We start from the raw sequence: 15780 nt of genomic DNA on the forward strand, positions 1-15780 counted from the left end.
CAACCCTGTGTGAGTTGGAGACACTGATACATTCTAATGGTTCTTTCCTTATCACCAGTTTCTTACATGCTTGTCCTGACCAGATCATCTGCAATTCTCTCCTCTTTGGTGGTATGTTCTGCAAGCTCTAAGTCACTTTGATCTCCTGAGACTCTCATGTAACTATTCCCAAGTCAGGGGTTCATTGGGTTTCAACTGGGTTTGCTTCCCTGAGCCATAGTATGAACAATGCTCAGGTGATCACAGGACTCACTCCATTTGCTTCCTGTCCTCATTGCTATAAAGCTCAGTGTCTTGAAAGCTACAGTTTCATGTGTTACCTTTGCTTGTTTCTAGTAATTCCTAGGTAGAGCTTGCCATGGGAAGGATGCTTTCTTTCTCTTAAATGTTGTTAAGGTTCTATCCTGGGTGTGGCATTTGGGAAATTTTACCATAACACTATGATATCATCTTCTATCCTTAAATAACTTTGTAAATATGAGGTGATTTGAAATATGTCATAGTTATGTAAGTCAGAGTACAAAGAATAGATGATTCCATCACGTATGTGAGACAGCAGAGAGGAAAGGTATGTGAAAGCACATGAAAAAGGGAGGCTTGAAGGCTGGGAGTGTTCGACAGGTGATTCCATGATGCAGGACTCAGTCATTTCTTTATTGGAAAACCAGCTCTCAGGCACCCTTTATTCCACAGCCAGTCCTGGCCCTGGCTGCTCTTACAAACAGTGTCTTCTTGTTAGACAGAGCACATAATATAGGGGCTTGATTCTCAAATGAGGTTTTTCCACTGAGCCTCCTGAGAACTACGGGCTGGTATCAGATATGATGACTGTGTGCATGCGTGCGTGCGTGCGTGCGTGAGTGCGTGTGTGTGTGGTTTGCATTTCATAAGCTGATAAGACTGCTTTTAACTCAATTGGAAAATGACTTTCTTCATCCGTTTTTTTTTGCATTTTTACTCTTTTTTCAGTGACAGGCTTCCAACTTAGAACTAAATTATTCTTTATATCATATGTTATAATAATTTTATGTTTATATCATATCATCTAATTTGGTAATGTGTTTTTAACTGAGTTTATGTGGAAACATCATATCTATAGCAGAGCAAATCAAAGCTCAGAGAGATTTAGAGCTTTGCTTGGGAACAGACCCTTGTAAGTACTGGGAGTTGGATTAAGCCTTCAATTTCTGAATGTCTAATTCCTTCTAGCTTGGCAGGCAGAAGATAGTAGAGAAACAGCTATACAGCCTGAAGAGGCAAATATTGGTCAAATTAGATGTTTGTCACAGCTGAAGAATTTGTCCTGTGACCACAGTCCACTAACTCCTGAGCAAGATGATCCTCTGGTTACAGAAGAAACTAGTGAATCTCTTATTTATAGTTATTTTGTCTCAGTTTTATTTCCATTTTAGAGTATATCTATTTGTAACATTTTTTTCTTTTTGAATATGCTTATGTGTAACATATACTGACAGGGCATACTCAAGATTTTTCTACTGGAAATAAAAACTCATGGCAGGGATTTATTGATTGGCAGATGTTCCCTAAATTCTTTATGTGAATGAATACACTTAATCCAATAATTGCTTAAGTGAGAACTACTACATCCTTATTTTATAGATAATGAGGCATAGAGAAAAAAAATCTATGTGATCATAAAGGTTTCCTGGTACTTTCTTAGGACTGGAAAATCCATGAAAGCTGAGGTCCTGAGCTGGGAAGTGCAGGTGTGTGTCCATGGGTATAGAGTGTTGATTTAGAGTGACAGAGGGACACAGATCAGCACATCATGAACACCTGTTTTATGTCAGACATATTTCAGGAACTATTTGCCAACTCAAATTGGCAAGCACCAAAGAACAAGGTATTCATTTTCCCATTTTATAGATGAGGAAACTGGTTCAGAGAAAGTAATGACTGACTTAGCTGGAAGTGAAATCCAGCTTGAACTAGCTCTGGCTACCCAAGTCTTAGCCTCGTTCCCTACCCCCTTCACCCAGTGCTGGGATACACCCCATGCTCTTCAAATCAAGGAATTCTCAGGAAGTCATCATCCCAAAGAATCTCATAAATCAGGGCAGAAGTCTCAGGCTGTGTGACCTGCTCCCATCCATCCCTACACATCCCAGGAAGAGTCTACTTCCTTCTCCGATTGGAGTAAGAATAAGGAAGATATATTTCAAGAGTCAGTACCAAGCTGTTGTAACAGAGTTAAAAAGAGAAAGGACAAGAAGAAGAAAGGAAGACAGGCAGGAAGGCAGGTGAGTGCACTGAGCAAGCTACTTTCTGAGAACCTGGGGCAGCAGCCTCTGCCCTGTATGTATACCTGGAGGATTTATTGATGCTCTACATTTCCAGCAGGTGCTTTATACATACAGGTGGAGAGAGGTGAGGCTTCCTCTCCTTTACGGAATGCTTCTCAGACCAATTCTCATGCTCAGAAAGGCTATGCAGACAGAACCTTTTCTTATCTCACACATTGGAAGATCTCTGGATATGCAGTATCTCAGAGAATAAGTCTCCTCAGGGTCCTCCGAGTATGGGGTTAGTTTGGGTCTCCTGGAGCCTGCCAGTGGCTGTCCCTTCTGACCTAGAACTTCTCTAATTTGTAAAGATCTAGAGTAACAGATCTCCTAGGCTGGACTGAAGGTCCAGGGATAGATCAGTGGTTCTGTGACCAAGAGAGGTCCAGATAGGCATGGCGATGACTGGTGCCCTGCTGGGATGTCTCCTGAGCCAGTGATTCTCTGAGAACTCTCCCTACCTCTTTGACCTAAGTTTACTTGCTTTTTCCACCTCTATGAGTGTCTTTTCTGCTGTTTCTTAATTATTTTCTTTTCTTTATCCCCCCTCCTTCTCTACCTTCCTCCCTCCCTCCCTCTCTTCCTTCCTTCCTCCCTCCTTTCCTTCCTTCCTTCCTTCCTCCCTCCCTCCCATCCTCCCTCCCTCCCTTCCTTTCTTCCTTCCTTCCTTCCTCCCTCCCTCCCATCCTCCCTTCCTTCCTTCCTTCTTTCCTTCCTTCCTCCCTCCCTCCTTCCCATCCTCCCTCCCTCCCTTCCTTTCTTCCTTCCTTCCTTCCTCCCTCCATCCCTCCCATCCTCCCTTCCTTCCTTCTTTCCTTCCTTCCTTCCTTCCTTCCTTCCTCCCTCCCTCCCTCCCTCTCTTCCTTCCTCCCTCCTGTCCATCCTTCTTTCTTTCTTCCCTCCCTCCCTCCCTCCCTCCCTCCCATCTGTCCTTCTTTCCTTCCTTCCTTCTTTCCTTCCTTCCTCCCTCCCATCCTCACTTCCTTCCTCCTTCCTTCCTTCCTTCCTCCCTCCCTCCCTCCCTCCCTCCCTCCCATCTGTCCTTCTTTCATTCCTTCCTTCTTTCCTTCCTTCCTCCCTCCCTCCCATCCTCGCTTTCTTCCTCCTTCCTTCCTTCCTTCCTTCCTTCCTCCCTCCCTTCCTTCCTTCCTACCTCCCTCCCTCCCTCTCTTCCTTCCTCCCTCCTGTCTGTCCTTCTTTCCTTCCTTCCTTCCTTCCTTCTTCCCTCCCTCCCTCCCTCCCTCCCATCCTTTCCTTCCTTCCTCCCTCCCTCCCTTCCTTCCTTTCTTTTTTTTCTCTTACTTTTGAATGCACCACTGTTGAAGCAGAAACCTGCTTGACAATAGAGACCCTGACACATTCTGCTATGGGATTTTATAGGTGAGCTTGGAGGAAATGAATAGGGAGGAAGAGACAAAGGAATTAGATACATACATAAAGGAAAAGGTGAGGAGGCAGAAAGGGGCAAGGGTGGGGGAGAGCAGAGCGAGAGGCAGGAGGGCAGCTATGGAAAGAGGCAGAGGAATAGGCAGGAAGGAGGGTGGAGAAGCAGCATACATATGGGGAGAATGAAAATCAGAAAAGGGGAAGAAGAAGAAGAAGGAAGGAGGGAGGAAGAGCAGGAGAAGGAACATGGGCTCTAGAGCAGTTGCTAAGTCCCTTTGGCCAGTCCTGTGCCCGTGGGCTGGTGAAGATGTTTTTGTCCACCTCTCACCAAGGGGGAGCTTGCAAATAAATACCTCTGGGTAGGAGCAGATATCTGTAAACCCAGCTGAGGAATTGAAAGTCAGGTTCTTCAAGGATATCGACTTGTCAAAATCACACCACAGCTGCGGATTGAAAAAAAAAAAAAAAACAACAAAAAACAAAAAAGACACAGGAACAACAGTCAGTGTGAGTGCTGGGAATGGGAGCTGTGCGCTAGCAGCTGCTGGGCTTCAGCCAAAGCCAGGGGAAGGCGGGCCTAGAGGGGCCTGACTGCCAGGAGGAGGTACCAGCTTCCATCACTGCTTTTATTTAAAAAACAAGTGCTGGCTCAGAAAAAGCTTTTGCAAGCCAGTCACAAAACTGGGTTAACAGGAACAACAGTCAGTGTGAGTGCTGGGAATGGGAGCTGTGCGCTAGCAGCTGCTGGGCTTCAGCCAAAGCCAGGGGAAGGCGGGCCTAGAGGGGCCTGACTGCCAGGAGGAGGTACCAGCTTCCATCACTGCTTTTATTTAAAAAACAAGTGCTGGCTCAGAAAAAGCTTTTGCAAGCCAGTCACAAAACTGGGTTAAGACTGTTCTATTTGCCCATTCACTTAGGGACACTGGAGTGTGTTTGTAGGCCTCAGAAGAGAGCTGGACAGCAGGGGAAGACGTCTAGGGTGAGTATGTAGTCTGTCTCCAGATCCATGGCTGGGAGGATCTGAGGGACCCGAAGGGGTATATTTTCCAGATAGACTCTTAACATTGGGGTAATGGACATCTCCTAGGACAGATGTTACTGCTGGAGATAGGTTTTGGCATTCCAAAAACATAACTGCCATTGACTGAAAACCTCCTCTGTGCCAGACACTTCATACAAAAGCCTCACAATCACTTTGTGATGTGGCTACTGTTTTTTTATCCCCAGTTTACAACTGAAAAATATGAAACTCTGAGCAGTAGCATGTCCAGCGCAGGTGACTGGTGGAACTGAAATTCAAACTCTGGTCCATCTGACTCCAAAGCCTCCTATCTACCAGTGTGACACAGCGACTCTAACCTAGAGCCATTGGGCTTCTTCCCAAATCCTAGACTCCAGAAAAGTCTACTTCACGAAGAGATCCTGGCTACACCTGGCTGCCTGTGATCAGCGAATCTCCATGCTTCCATTTCAACCGACTTATAGAATGTTCATCAGATGACCACTTCATTTTCTTTGTCCCTTAGAGTCCTTCACAACAAGGACAACCACAGAGTTCAAGCAATGACCTGGTGGCAGTCTAAGCCTGCAAGTCATATGCCTACAACTGGGAAAGTGCACAACTTGGGTCACTGAATGCTTGGGGATATTCCCCATGGTCCAAAGGGCACAATGATGATTTCAGCTACAAGATAATACTTCTCAACTAGGCTGTCTCCACATGTCAAAGTTAAGATCAGAATCAGGTTAAACACCTTTACAATTTAGCTTCCTGAGCCACAGACAACATGACTGCATATACACAGAAAATTCCTATTATTGTCATGATATAGAAAATGAAACCATCGAAAGGTGGATCACCAGTCATAAATATTATGGCAGTTGGAGTTTCATCTGAGTTCTATGTGTTGCATCAAATATAAGCCCTTAGAGAGTCATAGGCAAGGGTCTCGACCTTCCTCAAATGCAGTTTCCTCATCCATCAAATGTGGAGAATGATACCTACCTGTTGCACACAGTAGGTGCTCAATAAATGACAGATATTTTGTTTCCATCTCTCCACCCACCCTCCCAGGGCTACAGTTTAGCATAGTAGAATGAACATGGGTCATGGAGTCAGACAGACCTTATTAGTAAGTTATTTCATGTCTCTGAGCTTCAGATGCCTCAGCCACAACGTGGGGATAAGTGAGACTTACCTCATGGGGATTATGTGAGGATTAAATATGAAAAATATGTCAAGCTCCTCCTTCAGTGCATGGCACATAGTAGGTAGATTCTGGTACTTAAATAAATGTAAACTTTCATCCATCATTGCATTATAGTTCATTGGTCACTGACAGTACACAAACTGAGACTGTGGAGTTCCTTGGAGCAATTAACTTTCCCTGCTGGAGAAAAGAGAACTTTTCCACAGCAAAGCATGCAGTTCTGACAGGGGGCACATTTTTCCCTCTGTCCCTAAGCTTGGGGTTGAACTGGCGATGCACGAAGCTGCTGGTTCCATAAGCTTTAAATTCCCAACTCTGTACTAGATGCCAGAGGGCTGGGGCGGGGGGCTGGGCAATGCTTACAATATTTAGGACGGCACCCAGGAAATTAATCAAGATGGAAGCAAAGATGATGACGTTCCGGGCCAGATAGGTTTCATTGATCCAACAGCAGGTTTTCCGGAGGACGAGGGGCAGACACTTGTAGTCTTCTGCTGTCGTGATGAGGACCAGGGCAGAGTGCAGCATGATGAGGATGGAGAACTGAATGGTCATCGGCACCAGTCTGCAGGAAGCACAGAGCACGGGTCACATGGCACCAGCCACTCCGTCCCCTCTTCCCGAACAGCCCTGGCAGCCCTGGTCATAATCTCTTTTCCCCACCCCGTGTGCAAAAAATCCGAAACACTTGGCTTCATTTATTGCTTGCTCTTTCCCTCCCCTTTTATTTTTTTCTTTTTTGTTTGTGTGTGTGGTGTTTGCGCAATTATGTATGCATGTTCACATATATGTGGACACACATGTATGATATGTTGGTGTCTGTGTGTGAGTGTGCATGTGGAGGCCAGAGCTGACATCAGATGTCTTCCTTGATCATTCTTCTCTTGCTTTTCAGGGGGCACCTGTTGCTAAGGCAGTATACCATCACATTTTATCTTAATACTTTGTGGGAGGGGCTCTTTCAAGGTGGAATTTTAAAATATTTTATTTTATATATATGAGTGTACTGCCTGCATGCATGTAAGTGCACCCATGTCACGCAATGCCCACAGAGGTCAGAAGAGGGCATATGATCTCCTGGAACTACAGTTAAGGATGCTTGCTACCCACCATGTGCTGGGAATTGAACCTGGGTCCTCTGCAAGAACAGCCAGTGCTTTTAACCACTGAGCCAACTCTCTAGCCCCTTATGGTGGGTTTTATGACTCTTTCCCTCTCTATCTGATGCCAAGAACTGGACTTGGTATTAAGTTGGGTTAGTGATTACTGAGGTTTGCATGCAGTGTATTATATACCTTTGACTCTACAGGTATGGCTGAAGTTTGGGGGTGCAGATAACTATTCATTTTTGTCTAAGACATCAATATTCGTTCTGAATTTACACTCCAGGCTTCAAAATCTCATCAGAGCTTTGCCCCACTGAAGTCTGTGTTTATTGGACCCCTCCATAGGGCATCAAAATATTCCCAGCAACTTATGGTTCTATTAATAACACTCTATTCCTGGAGGCCTCTTTGACTGCTTCCTCTCCTTATCAACCAAATTATCACCAAGTGTGTTGGCTCCTCTGCTTGGGACTTAATCCCTTGCTTTCTAGTCTGTGGCTATTTGTGACCTACTGCGGCATCTCTTGTTTTCTTGCCTCTCAGGTACAAACTGCTGCAAGTTGTTAAAGGGTACCTTCACAGAAGTGGCTAAAGATTTTCTGTCTTCTACAAATGAACAGTTTTCTTCTTTAAGATATCCTATTAACTGTCACTCAAATATGGGTTTAGCAAATGAAGTTGGGTCCCTGCTCTTCTAACACAGTCTCTTGCCATCCTTATGCCTGGACAACGATCAAGCTCTATGTGCCAGGCATTATGCAGATTGCTTTATAAATACTATCTAACTTACATTTTTCAAAAGAAACATAAGAGGTCTTTTTTTTTTCTCCAGATGAAGGTTTAAGGCTCACAGAAAAACAACTTCTCATGGTCATTGAGTTGATAAACGTTGAAGCCAGATTTTAAATCCACATGCTAGGCCACTCTGCTGCTATTCTAGTAACTTTGGTGAGTGGCGTGCTCCATGGTTTTCCAGTGATTGCTTTTGCTTTTGTGCTTTTGTGTTTTATTCGGTAAGTTTTCTTCTCATACAGAGTGGGCATTGGGTACCAGGACTAAAACACACACCTTCCATATCCTCTAGGATGTCATAAGCCAGAGGAGAATGCGTCATACAAATGACAAAATAGTATACAATACAATGTGCTCCATGAAGAGTCATGAACAGCTATCATTTGGAAAGGAAGAAGGGGAGGTGATATTGGGGTTGGCCTTGCAGGCTGAAAAGAAGCTTGTTTTGTTTTAGTGTAGGGAAAAGTGAGAACAAGAGTGGAAGAACAAGAGCATCCAGTGTGTCTAGAATTGTGTAATGATCCATGATTTAAAGGCTGGAGGGAAACCAACCTAACTGCTGCTTTACTGGGGAGTGTTCTCTTGCAAGCTTAAGATTATAAACCAGGGAAGGATGTGAGTGACACCCAGAGAAGGTAGAGGATTAATGAGCAGGAAAAGTGTTTTGAAGATTCAAATAGTTGAAGTAGGAGTGGACAACAGAGGAACACAGGGAACACTGATAATCAGGAGTCTCGGGGGAGGCTGTGGGGCCAACCTAGCAGGTGTTCTATAGTGTGCATTGAAAGAGAGAGAACTTAAGGACAACACTCATGTTTTTAACATCTTAAATGAGTAAGTGTAGGAAGCAAAGATAGTCTTTACAGGAGGTAATAGATGAGTTTGATTTGAGAAAGTTAAATATTTGGTATTTGTTTGAGAATTATCCAGTTGGAGACATTTAACTGTTACAGGGATAGTTAGGGGGCCAGTTGTGGACTTCTGGGCCTGGAGTTATTGATTAATAGTGAAAGTGAAATTAGTTGATAGTAATTTAATAGTGAAAACCATTAAAAGGAGATATATTCAATGTGGCTACATTAGGAAGAGGAGCCAAGGGATACATTAACCACCCCAAATCCATCTTTGGAGTCCTGAAGTGAGACTGAGGTTTAAGTAGAGGACGAGAGTTCTGTATATCTAAGTCTCCAGTCAAGGTGTGATCCTGCCATTACTGCCTCTACAATAAGGTGGTCTGACAAATTTTCAGCATTGCAAATCCCTTTCTGAGAGAAAAGTTTCCCTCTGGCTCACTCAGGCTTTAGGCTTTCTCTTCTCCCAACATGAGATTACTGGGGGAAATTCCAGTTTCTTAGGGTTCATTGTTTCATTGTCTGATAGCCAAAGTGAGGGACACAAGTGTGTGTCTGGTATATCTTCATCCCTGCCAGCCTGGTCACATCTTTTCGTGGTCAGGCAATGGGAAAGCTGGGACATGACACTCCTCGCTCCAGCTACTGTTTCTAGAGTTTTTTTTTTTTTTTTTTTAAAGTACCAGACTGGTGGAACTAATCTTCTTGGATGTTTAACAGACATACTTTGGGGCCTGTACTAATCTGGTTAGAGGGACTTAAAGGACAGTTTTTGCTCCTTGCCCTCCAAGGTCAACTAAATTCCAGGGGACTACGGAGCATCTCTCAAAATGTCCTGTAACTGTAGTAAGCCACCTGTCCTCTTGATCAAGGAGGCCGTGGAGACCCCATGAGATGGACTTGAACCAGTGTCCAGTCTACACAGAGGAGGGTCAACACAGAGGAATCATTTCCTCCATGCTTCCAAGCGAAGCCAGCCATGGTTGAGCAGGACCTTTGACTTATCTTCACATAGATGGAACTGGTAAAAGAAAGGAGCCAGGGGCTTCTCCCAAGCCCATATGACCCCTGAGGAACAGATCCTCATATGACCTTAAGTGTAAAAATAAATTGGTTTATTTGGGTCAACTGCATGGTCTTAAACACCCAAAAGGAAAGGATAACCAAAGATTAAAGTGATCAGTATATTTCTTTAAGAGTTCAAGGGATTGCACTTCCCAGACATTAGGCTTAAGTCCATCTGAAATGTTATTTAGACAATTATTTCTCAATGGTGATTGTGTTTCTAAGCAGAAAGTACTGCTCAGATGTAAGAGTTCAAATCTTGGTCTGCAAAAAATTCAGTTTTGATTTGATGGATCACCTTTATAAGATTCTTTGTGGGAATTCTAAGTAGGAATAGCAGATTTGTGCAGCAGTGAGCTCCCTGAGGGCTCCAGGCAGATGGGATTCCCCCCACCCCCTAATGTGCTGGAATTCAAAACACCCCCTGACAAGACTCCATTAGTCACTGGCACCCAAGGGAGGTGAATGAAGATGAGCACAGGTGGAACACTTTGTCAGGCAGTCCCGTGAGAGAAGACACCATGCCAAGCCTGGTGTGTCTCAGTCATGTGAAGCAGCCGTGCAGAATAAGCATGTCTTTTTTCCAAGTGTGAAGGAGAAGTAAACCAGGAAAGGCAAATTTGAAAGATGCTCAGCATATCTTCAAACTCTCAAGTGGCCACCACTATGGAGTATGCAGGGCCAGGAGGGTGGGCTCTTGGCTCTGTAGTCTGGGTAGAACAGAGCTACAGGAAGCCTGCCTGAAAGCTATAGTAATTATGCTTCTGTGAGGACTTTAATGGTGCAGGTCCTGCACATCCTGAAGGGTTCAGCTTTCCTTCAGGTCCCCTCCCTGAGCCAGGGATGGGGCTGAGCACAGAGGTGTTCAGTGAGCTTGGGATTTTGACATGGAGGGAGATCCTTTGCTCTTTTCAGCAGCCTATATTGGGAAGAGGACTCCAAGCAGAGCCCCAAGCATGATGTGCTTGCAGTGTCCTCCCTGAGAAGGGTCAGGCTGATGTACTCATCTTCTACACTGGTGGCTGTGTCTCATGCTGGTCTTAGCATCACAGCAGAGAGTTCTCACACTAGAATTTAAAGATAGTTCTCAGGGCAGGTGAAGGTTCAAGGGAATGAGCATGGAGACCATGTGGTCTCTATTCCAGATTTTGCCAGGGTTTGTACAGACATTTGTTTGGAAATCTGTAACACTAGTGTCTTGTGGCCCACTTCACTATTGGGCTTTTGCATATGCTTTTCAGGGGGCAGGGTCATCCGGGCACACTTAAGGCTACAGGTGAGGGTTTGTACCTGAATGTGGCATAATTCTAAATGTCTTTCTTTTTGGTTTACCTATAAAGGGAGATTAATGTGAAGATGGGAAGAGTGATCCACCAGCAAGACCAAAGCCTCCTGTGTCTGAACCTATAATTCCAAAATGAACCCAGTAACTCTCAGCCTTGGGGAAGGCATCTAGTTCTTCTGAGCCTCACTTTTAAAAATTGCAAACTGGAGTTTTTAGGCTTACTTTAAAACAATTTTATTTACTATTTTTATTTTATGTGTATGAGTGTTGCATCTGCATGTGTGTAAGTGCACCAGTATTGTGCAGTGGTTATAGAGGTCAGAAGGGGAGGTCAGATCCTGTGGAACTGGAGTTAGGATGGGTGTTAGATGCCATGTGAGTCCTGGGAACCAAACCTGGGTCCCCTTCAAGAGCAGCCAGTGCTCTTAACCGCTGAGCCATCCCTCCAGCTACCAGGCTCACTTTCTAAAGGAAGGAATGGAAGCAACATCAAAGGAACTCAAAGACTTGGCAATTCTTTTTCTCATGTTGAAATTCAGGACATTAAAAATATTTTAAAAGGCTATGTAAAAACTATTGATTGTAAGACAGGCTTTCTAAGCAGGGTGCTGCATATAAATACTTCTGGAAGTCTCTGCAGCCACTTCTCAGTGCTCATATATTTCTGCACACATAAACATTATAACATCAGATTGCAAATTCCATCTAATTATAGAGCTATTCAGGCATCCAGGGGTTCTGAATTTGATTGTGCATTGTTGCTGCACATGAGAGACAAGGAAACCTTTCGTTTCTGAAATGGAGTCTCAAAAAGAATGACAACGGATTTGCAAACAGCTCTATCCAAGTCCTTTCTAGACATTAAGTTCTAATTATTCTCTGCAGACTGTGTTTAAAATAGGGATTGGGTTGTAGTACAATGTGCCATTTGCTGGGGAGGCAGAGATCAGTGGAAGGATGTGAACAGCCCATAGAAGCTTGTGGTTGGATGGGAAATGGAACCTCAGATCATACAAAAAGATGACATTTGTATGACACTTTAGAATCTGCAAAGAACCTGTGAGAACAATTGTGCATTTGATCCTGGAGCAACTCTGAGAGGTGGTATTCTCAGCTCTTTCAACAGACACAAATTATTTGACTTGGGAAAGCGAAGGGAACCAGAACATGCCTCAAATGAAAATGGTTGATTTAATTTTTGTGGCAGTCTTAGGAAGCGAGTGTTACTTTTCTTATTTTTTAAAATAAAAGATTATTTTAAATTATGTTTATATACATGTGTGTATGGAGGGGGTATATGCAGGTGAGTGCTGGTGCCCTTGATGTCCAGAAGAAAGCATTGTATGTCATGGAGCTGGAGTTATAGTCAGTTGTGAGCCACCCAACATGGGTGCTGGGAACCAAACTTGGTCCTTTTCTAAAGCAGTATGTATTCTTAATGGCAACACCATCTCTCCAGCCCCTTATAGATGAGGAAACTAAAATGTCAAAGAAGTTAACTACACGTAACACAGTTGGTAAGATACACTGAAAATGATTAGGCTGTTTACCTTTTTCTTTTCTTATCCTCTGTCTCTTGCTCAGTACCTCTTTCCCTCCTCCTCTCCCCCCTCTGGCTTTTGCTCTCTCTGTGTGTTGGTTAGTTTTTGTGAACTTGACATGAACTAGGGAAGAAGAAACACCTGGGAAGAAGAAACCTCCTGAGGAATTTCTTCCATCAGGCTGGCCTGTGGGCATGTCCGTTTTCTTACTTTGCTAATAGGTGGTGCCATCCCTGGGTAGGTAGGCCTGGGCTGTATAACAAAAGTAGCTGAGAAAGCCAGGAAGAAGCAAGAGAGTAAGCGATGTTCCTCCATGGTCTCCGCTTCAGCTCCTGCCTCCAGATTTCTGTCTTGAGTTTCTGCCTTGGCTTCTCTTGAAGATGGACTGTGATGTGGAAATGTGAGCCAAATAAACCACTTGGTTTTGGTCAGTGTTTTATCATAGCAATGGAAAGCAATGGATAACACTCTAGTAGCAGCATGCACGGAGACTTAGGTATATGGTGTCTATATTTACAAAAGGTATTCTAAGTTATATTCTAGTTGTTTCTTGGATTACCCTTCTGAGCAAACACCTATGAGTGTGCAGAAACTAAAGCAAAGAACTGGGCTAGCATTGTTCGCCTTTGCCAAGGCTGTTATTTTTTTCTTACTTTTTTCTTATTATTTTTCTTATTATTTTTTCTTCAAGGGCTGGGAATTAGCTGTTGTCATATGAGTAAAGACTGCTTCATCTGCTAAAATAATCATTACAGTGTGCGAGGGAATGACACCCACCACCATCATGCAGCAACAAAATGAACTGAAGAGGAAACTATCACAAACTAAAGAGCTTTTGTTGTGTCCAGGGTGAACTGGCCACTCAGTTCTTACAATATGGGGACTGTCTGGTCAGAGTTCATTTTGGAAATTTTTCATGGTCATGTTTTCTGGTCACTAAGAAAGCGAGGTGGGAGCACTGGCTGTTTTGCAGTTACAAGCCTCAGGTGGAAGCCAGGGTCAGGAGCTCCTTCTATCCAGCCACCCAGGGAAGTCCCTTGTTCCTTCTTCAATCCAAAAACCAGGGCATCAAGCCTGGCTTCCGTCTCCTTGACATGCCACCTGTGGAGGGAACCTGCCTAGGCTCCCTGGTGTTCTTCTCTGACTGATTCACTGTGGGGGATATGCAATATCAACATATATGTTTATATACATCAATAGAACATAATCCTCTACATTTATAACCTACATATTTAGACACAAAGATACTTCAACTGTTTCTTTGTCTTATTCTACCAGATTATAAGGTCCTAGATTAAACATTTTTCTTTGTTGCTGAGAAGAGTATCCCCAACATCTAGAGTAGGTATGGTGTGTAATAAGCATTCACTAGCTCTTGGTAGAAGGCTGTCCTAACTTTGTTGGAAATGCATATGACCTCTGTCTGCCTGTCTGTCTGTCTGCCTGTCTCTCTTTGTCTCTCTCTATTAAGAGCTTTCCTTAAATTGTAGAATTAAGCATAAATAAAAAGTATAAAGAAAAGCGTAGCTTAATTTGTTTCTATAAAGTATTTGCTTTGTAATAATCAACCAAGATCTTTGGGGGCCCATCCTGTCTCATTCACAGTCCTTTTCCTCAACCCTATTAATCACTTTCCATTGCTTTATCATTTTGTAATTCCTTCATCGACACTGTAGTTTAATAAAATTTGACCTGCTGTTTAAATCTTTAAAAAAATCAGGCTTCTCTCTATCCCTTTATTTTCCTTACAGTTTACTTACCGAAGACTACGTGCCTTTGACCGTCAGCATTTTGCTTCTTGTCTGGATTTTATGGTTGTGTATTCATGTAACATTTTCTATATTTGTAAATTGGAAACTGGACTCAAAGGTCTGGTAAGCTTTAGCTTTCATCCCTTTGGTTAGACCAAGGTAGTATGCTGTTCTTCTATTCAGAGATATGGTTGTATTTCCTTTTTGTGTGATATCATTCTTTGATGTTCAGTTCTTACATCCGTAATTCATTGAGGGTTGGAAAATGGTGGCATTTTATCTCTGTTATTGCCTTAAAAACTTTTAGTAGAATGCTTTATATGATATTTCTTTTCTTCTATTGTTTGGTGGTCTTGTAGCATAGTTCATAAAGGAAAGAAGGGAAAATTGCTTCTCATTTTCATCTGTTTCTACTCTAAAAATTCATTATAAATTCAAGAAATGCAATATATTTTCTAGGCTTTGAATGCTTTAATACTTACTAATGCTAAAGCTCAAACTATTCCATCTTGGGACAATGGGGGCTCCTTCAGTGACCTCTGAGTCCTAACACACTCCAACAGAGCTGGAAGGCTTCTTTGCCTTCTTGAAGAACAAGATGCTCTAGGCTTGTGTTATTAATCAGGTATCTCCAGAAGAACAGAAAGAACAGTGTATATGGTTGTGAGGGGATTTACTAGACTGACTTACAGTAAGACAGACTGAATAGTCCCACAGTAGCAGCCAAGGGTGAAGAGCCAGGGGGACCAGCAGCTGCTCAGTGAAAGACCTGCTTAGGACAATATGAACCAATGGAACAGCTCCTGTCAGAGGTTATATACCTGGAAACTCCCTGAAAAGTTGCAATGTAAATCCATGCTCAAAGGCTGGAGCATCTGGAGTCTGATGTTCACAGCAAGAGCAGCAGCGACAAATGCTACTTGGGAAGAATACAGCGTGTGGCTCTGTTTGCTTTTGTTCAATGTGGGTCAGAGCATGTCTACTGTGTGGTGCTGCCCACATTTAGAGCAGGTCCTCTCCACTGTTTGCCAACCCACAGGCCCGTTGCCTCTGGAAACATTCTCACAGACACACCTAGAACTGTGCTTTGCTGATTTTCTAGGTGTCTCTCAGTCCAGTCAAGTGGACAACCAAGCTCAGCCTCACAAGGCTCATCATTTGCAGTTTCTGACACGGCCCTTGTTAGGAACCCTGACTCTGGGACTAGATCTGCTGGTTTAATTAACACTTTTCAACTGTGAGACATTGGGAAACCACTGTTCTACTCCGAGCCCCAGTTTCCTACTCTTTGTAAAGATAACATTGATAGTAACTGCCTTGAAAAGTTGTCATAAGGATTTCTATTATATGCAGTGTTACTAAGTGGTCAATACTGATGACCCAGCAAGCTATGATGTATCTGTGATATGTGTATCATATCATGTGGACAAACAGATATGTCAATGGTATCAACCTCATTATTAATTGCTTTCTGAATTCATAGGTGCAGT

The 15780-nt window shown here is 43.4% G+C and overlaps 1 protein-coding gene across 3 annotated transcripts in view; it reads right to left on the reverse strand.

Annotated features, from left to right (window-relative positions):
* The window catches only part of Adcy8 (adenylate cyclase 8), a 289342-nt gene that overhangs the window by 63517 nt on the left and 210045 nt on the right, over positions 1-15780 (reverse strand). For 2 of the 3 annotated variants that reach the window (XM_008845490.2, XM_029569544.1), the window contains 2 exons: positions 6263-6464; positions 4043-4132 (listed from right to left, as the gene is read on the reverse strand). In XM_008845490.2, coding sequence (XP_008843712.1) covers positions 4043-4132; positions 6263-6464 — 292 coding nt within the window. The remainder of the gene's footprint in view (positions 1-4042; positions 4133-6262; positions 6465-15780) is intronic. The other variant, XM_008845491.1, reaches the window with a different exon arrangement.

The sequence above is a fragment of the Nannospalax galili genome, unplaced genomic scaffold (genome assembly GCF_000622305.1).
Source record: "Nannospalax galili isolate Female #2095 unplaced genomic scaffold, S.galili_v1.0 scaffold380, whole genome shotgun sequence".
NCBI lineage: Eukaryota > Metazoa > Chordata > Mammalia > Rodentia > Spalacidae > Nannospalax > Nannospalax galili.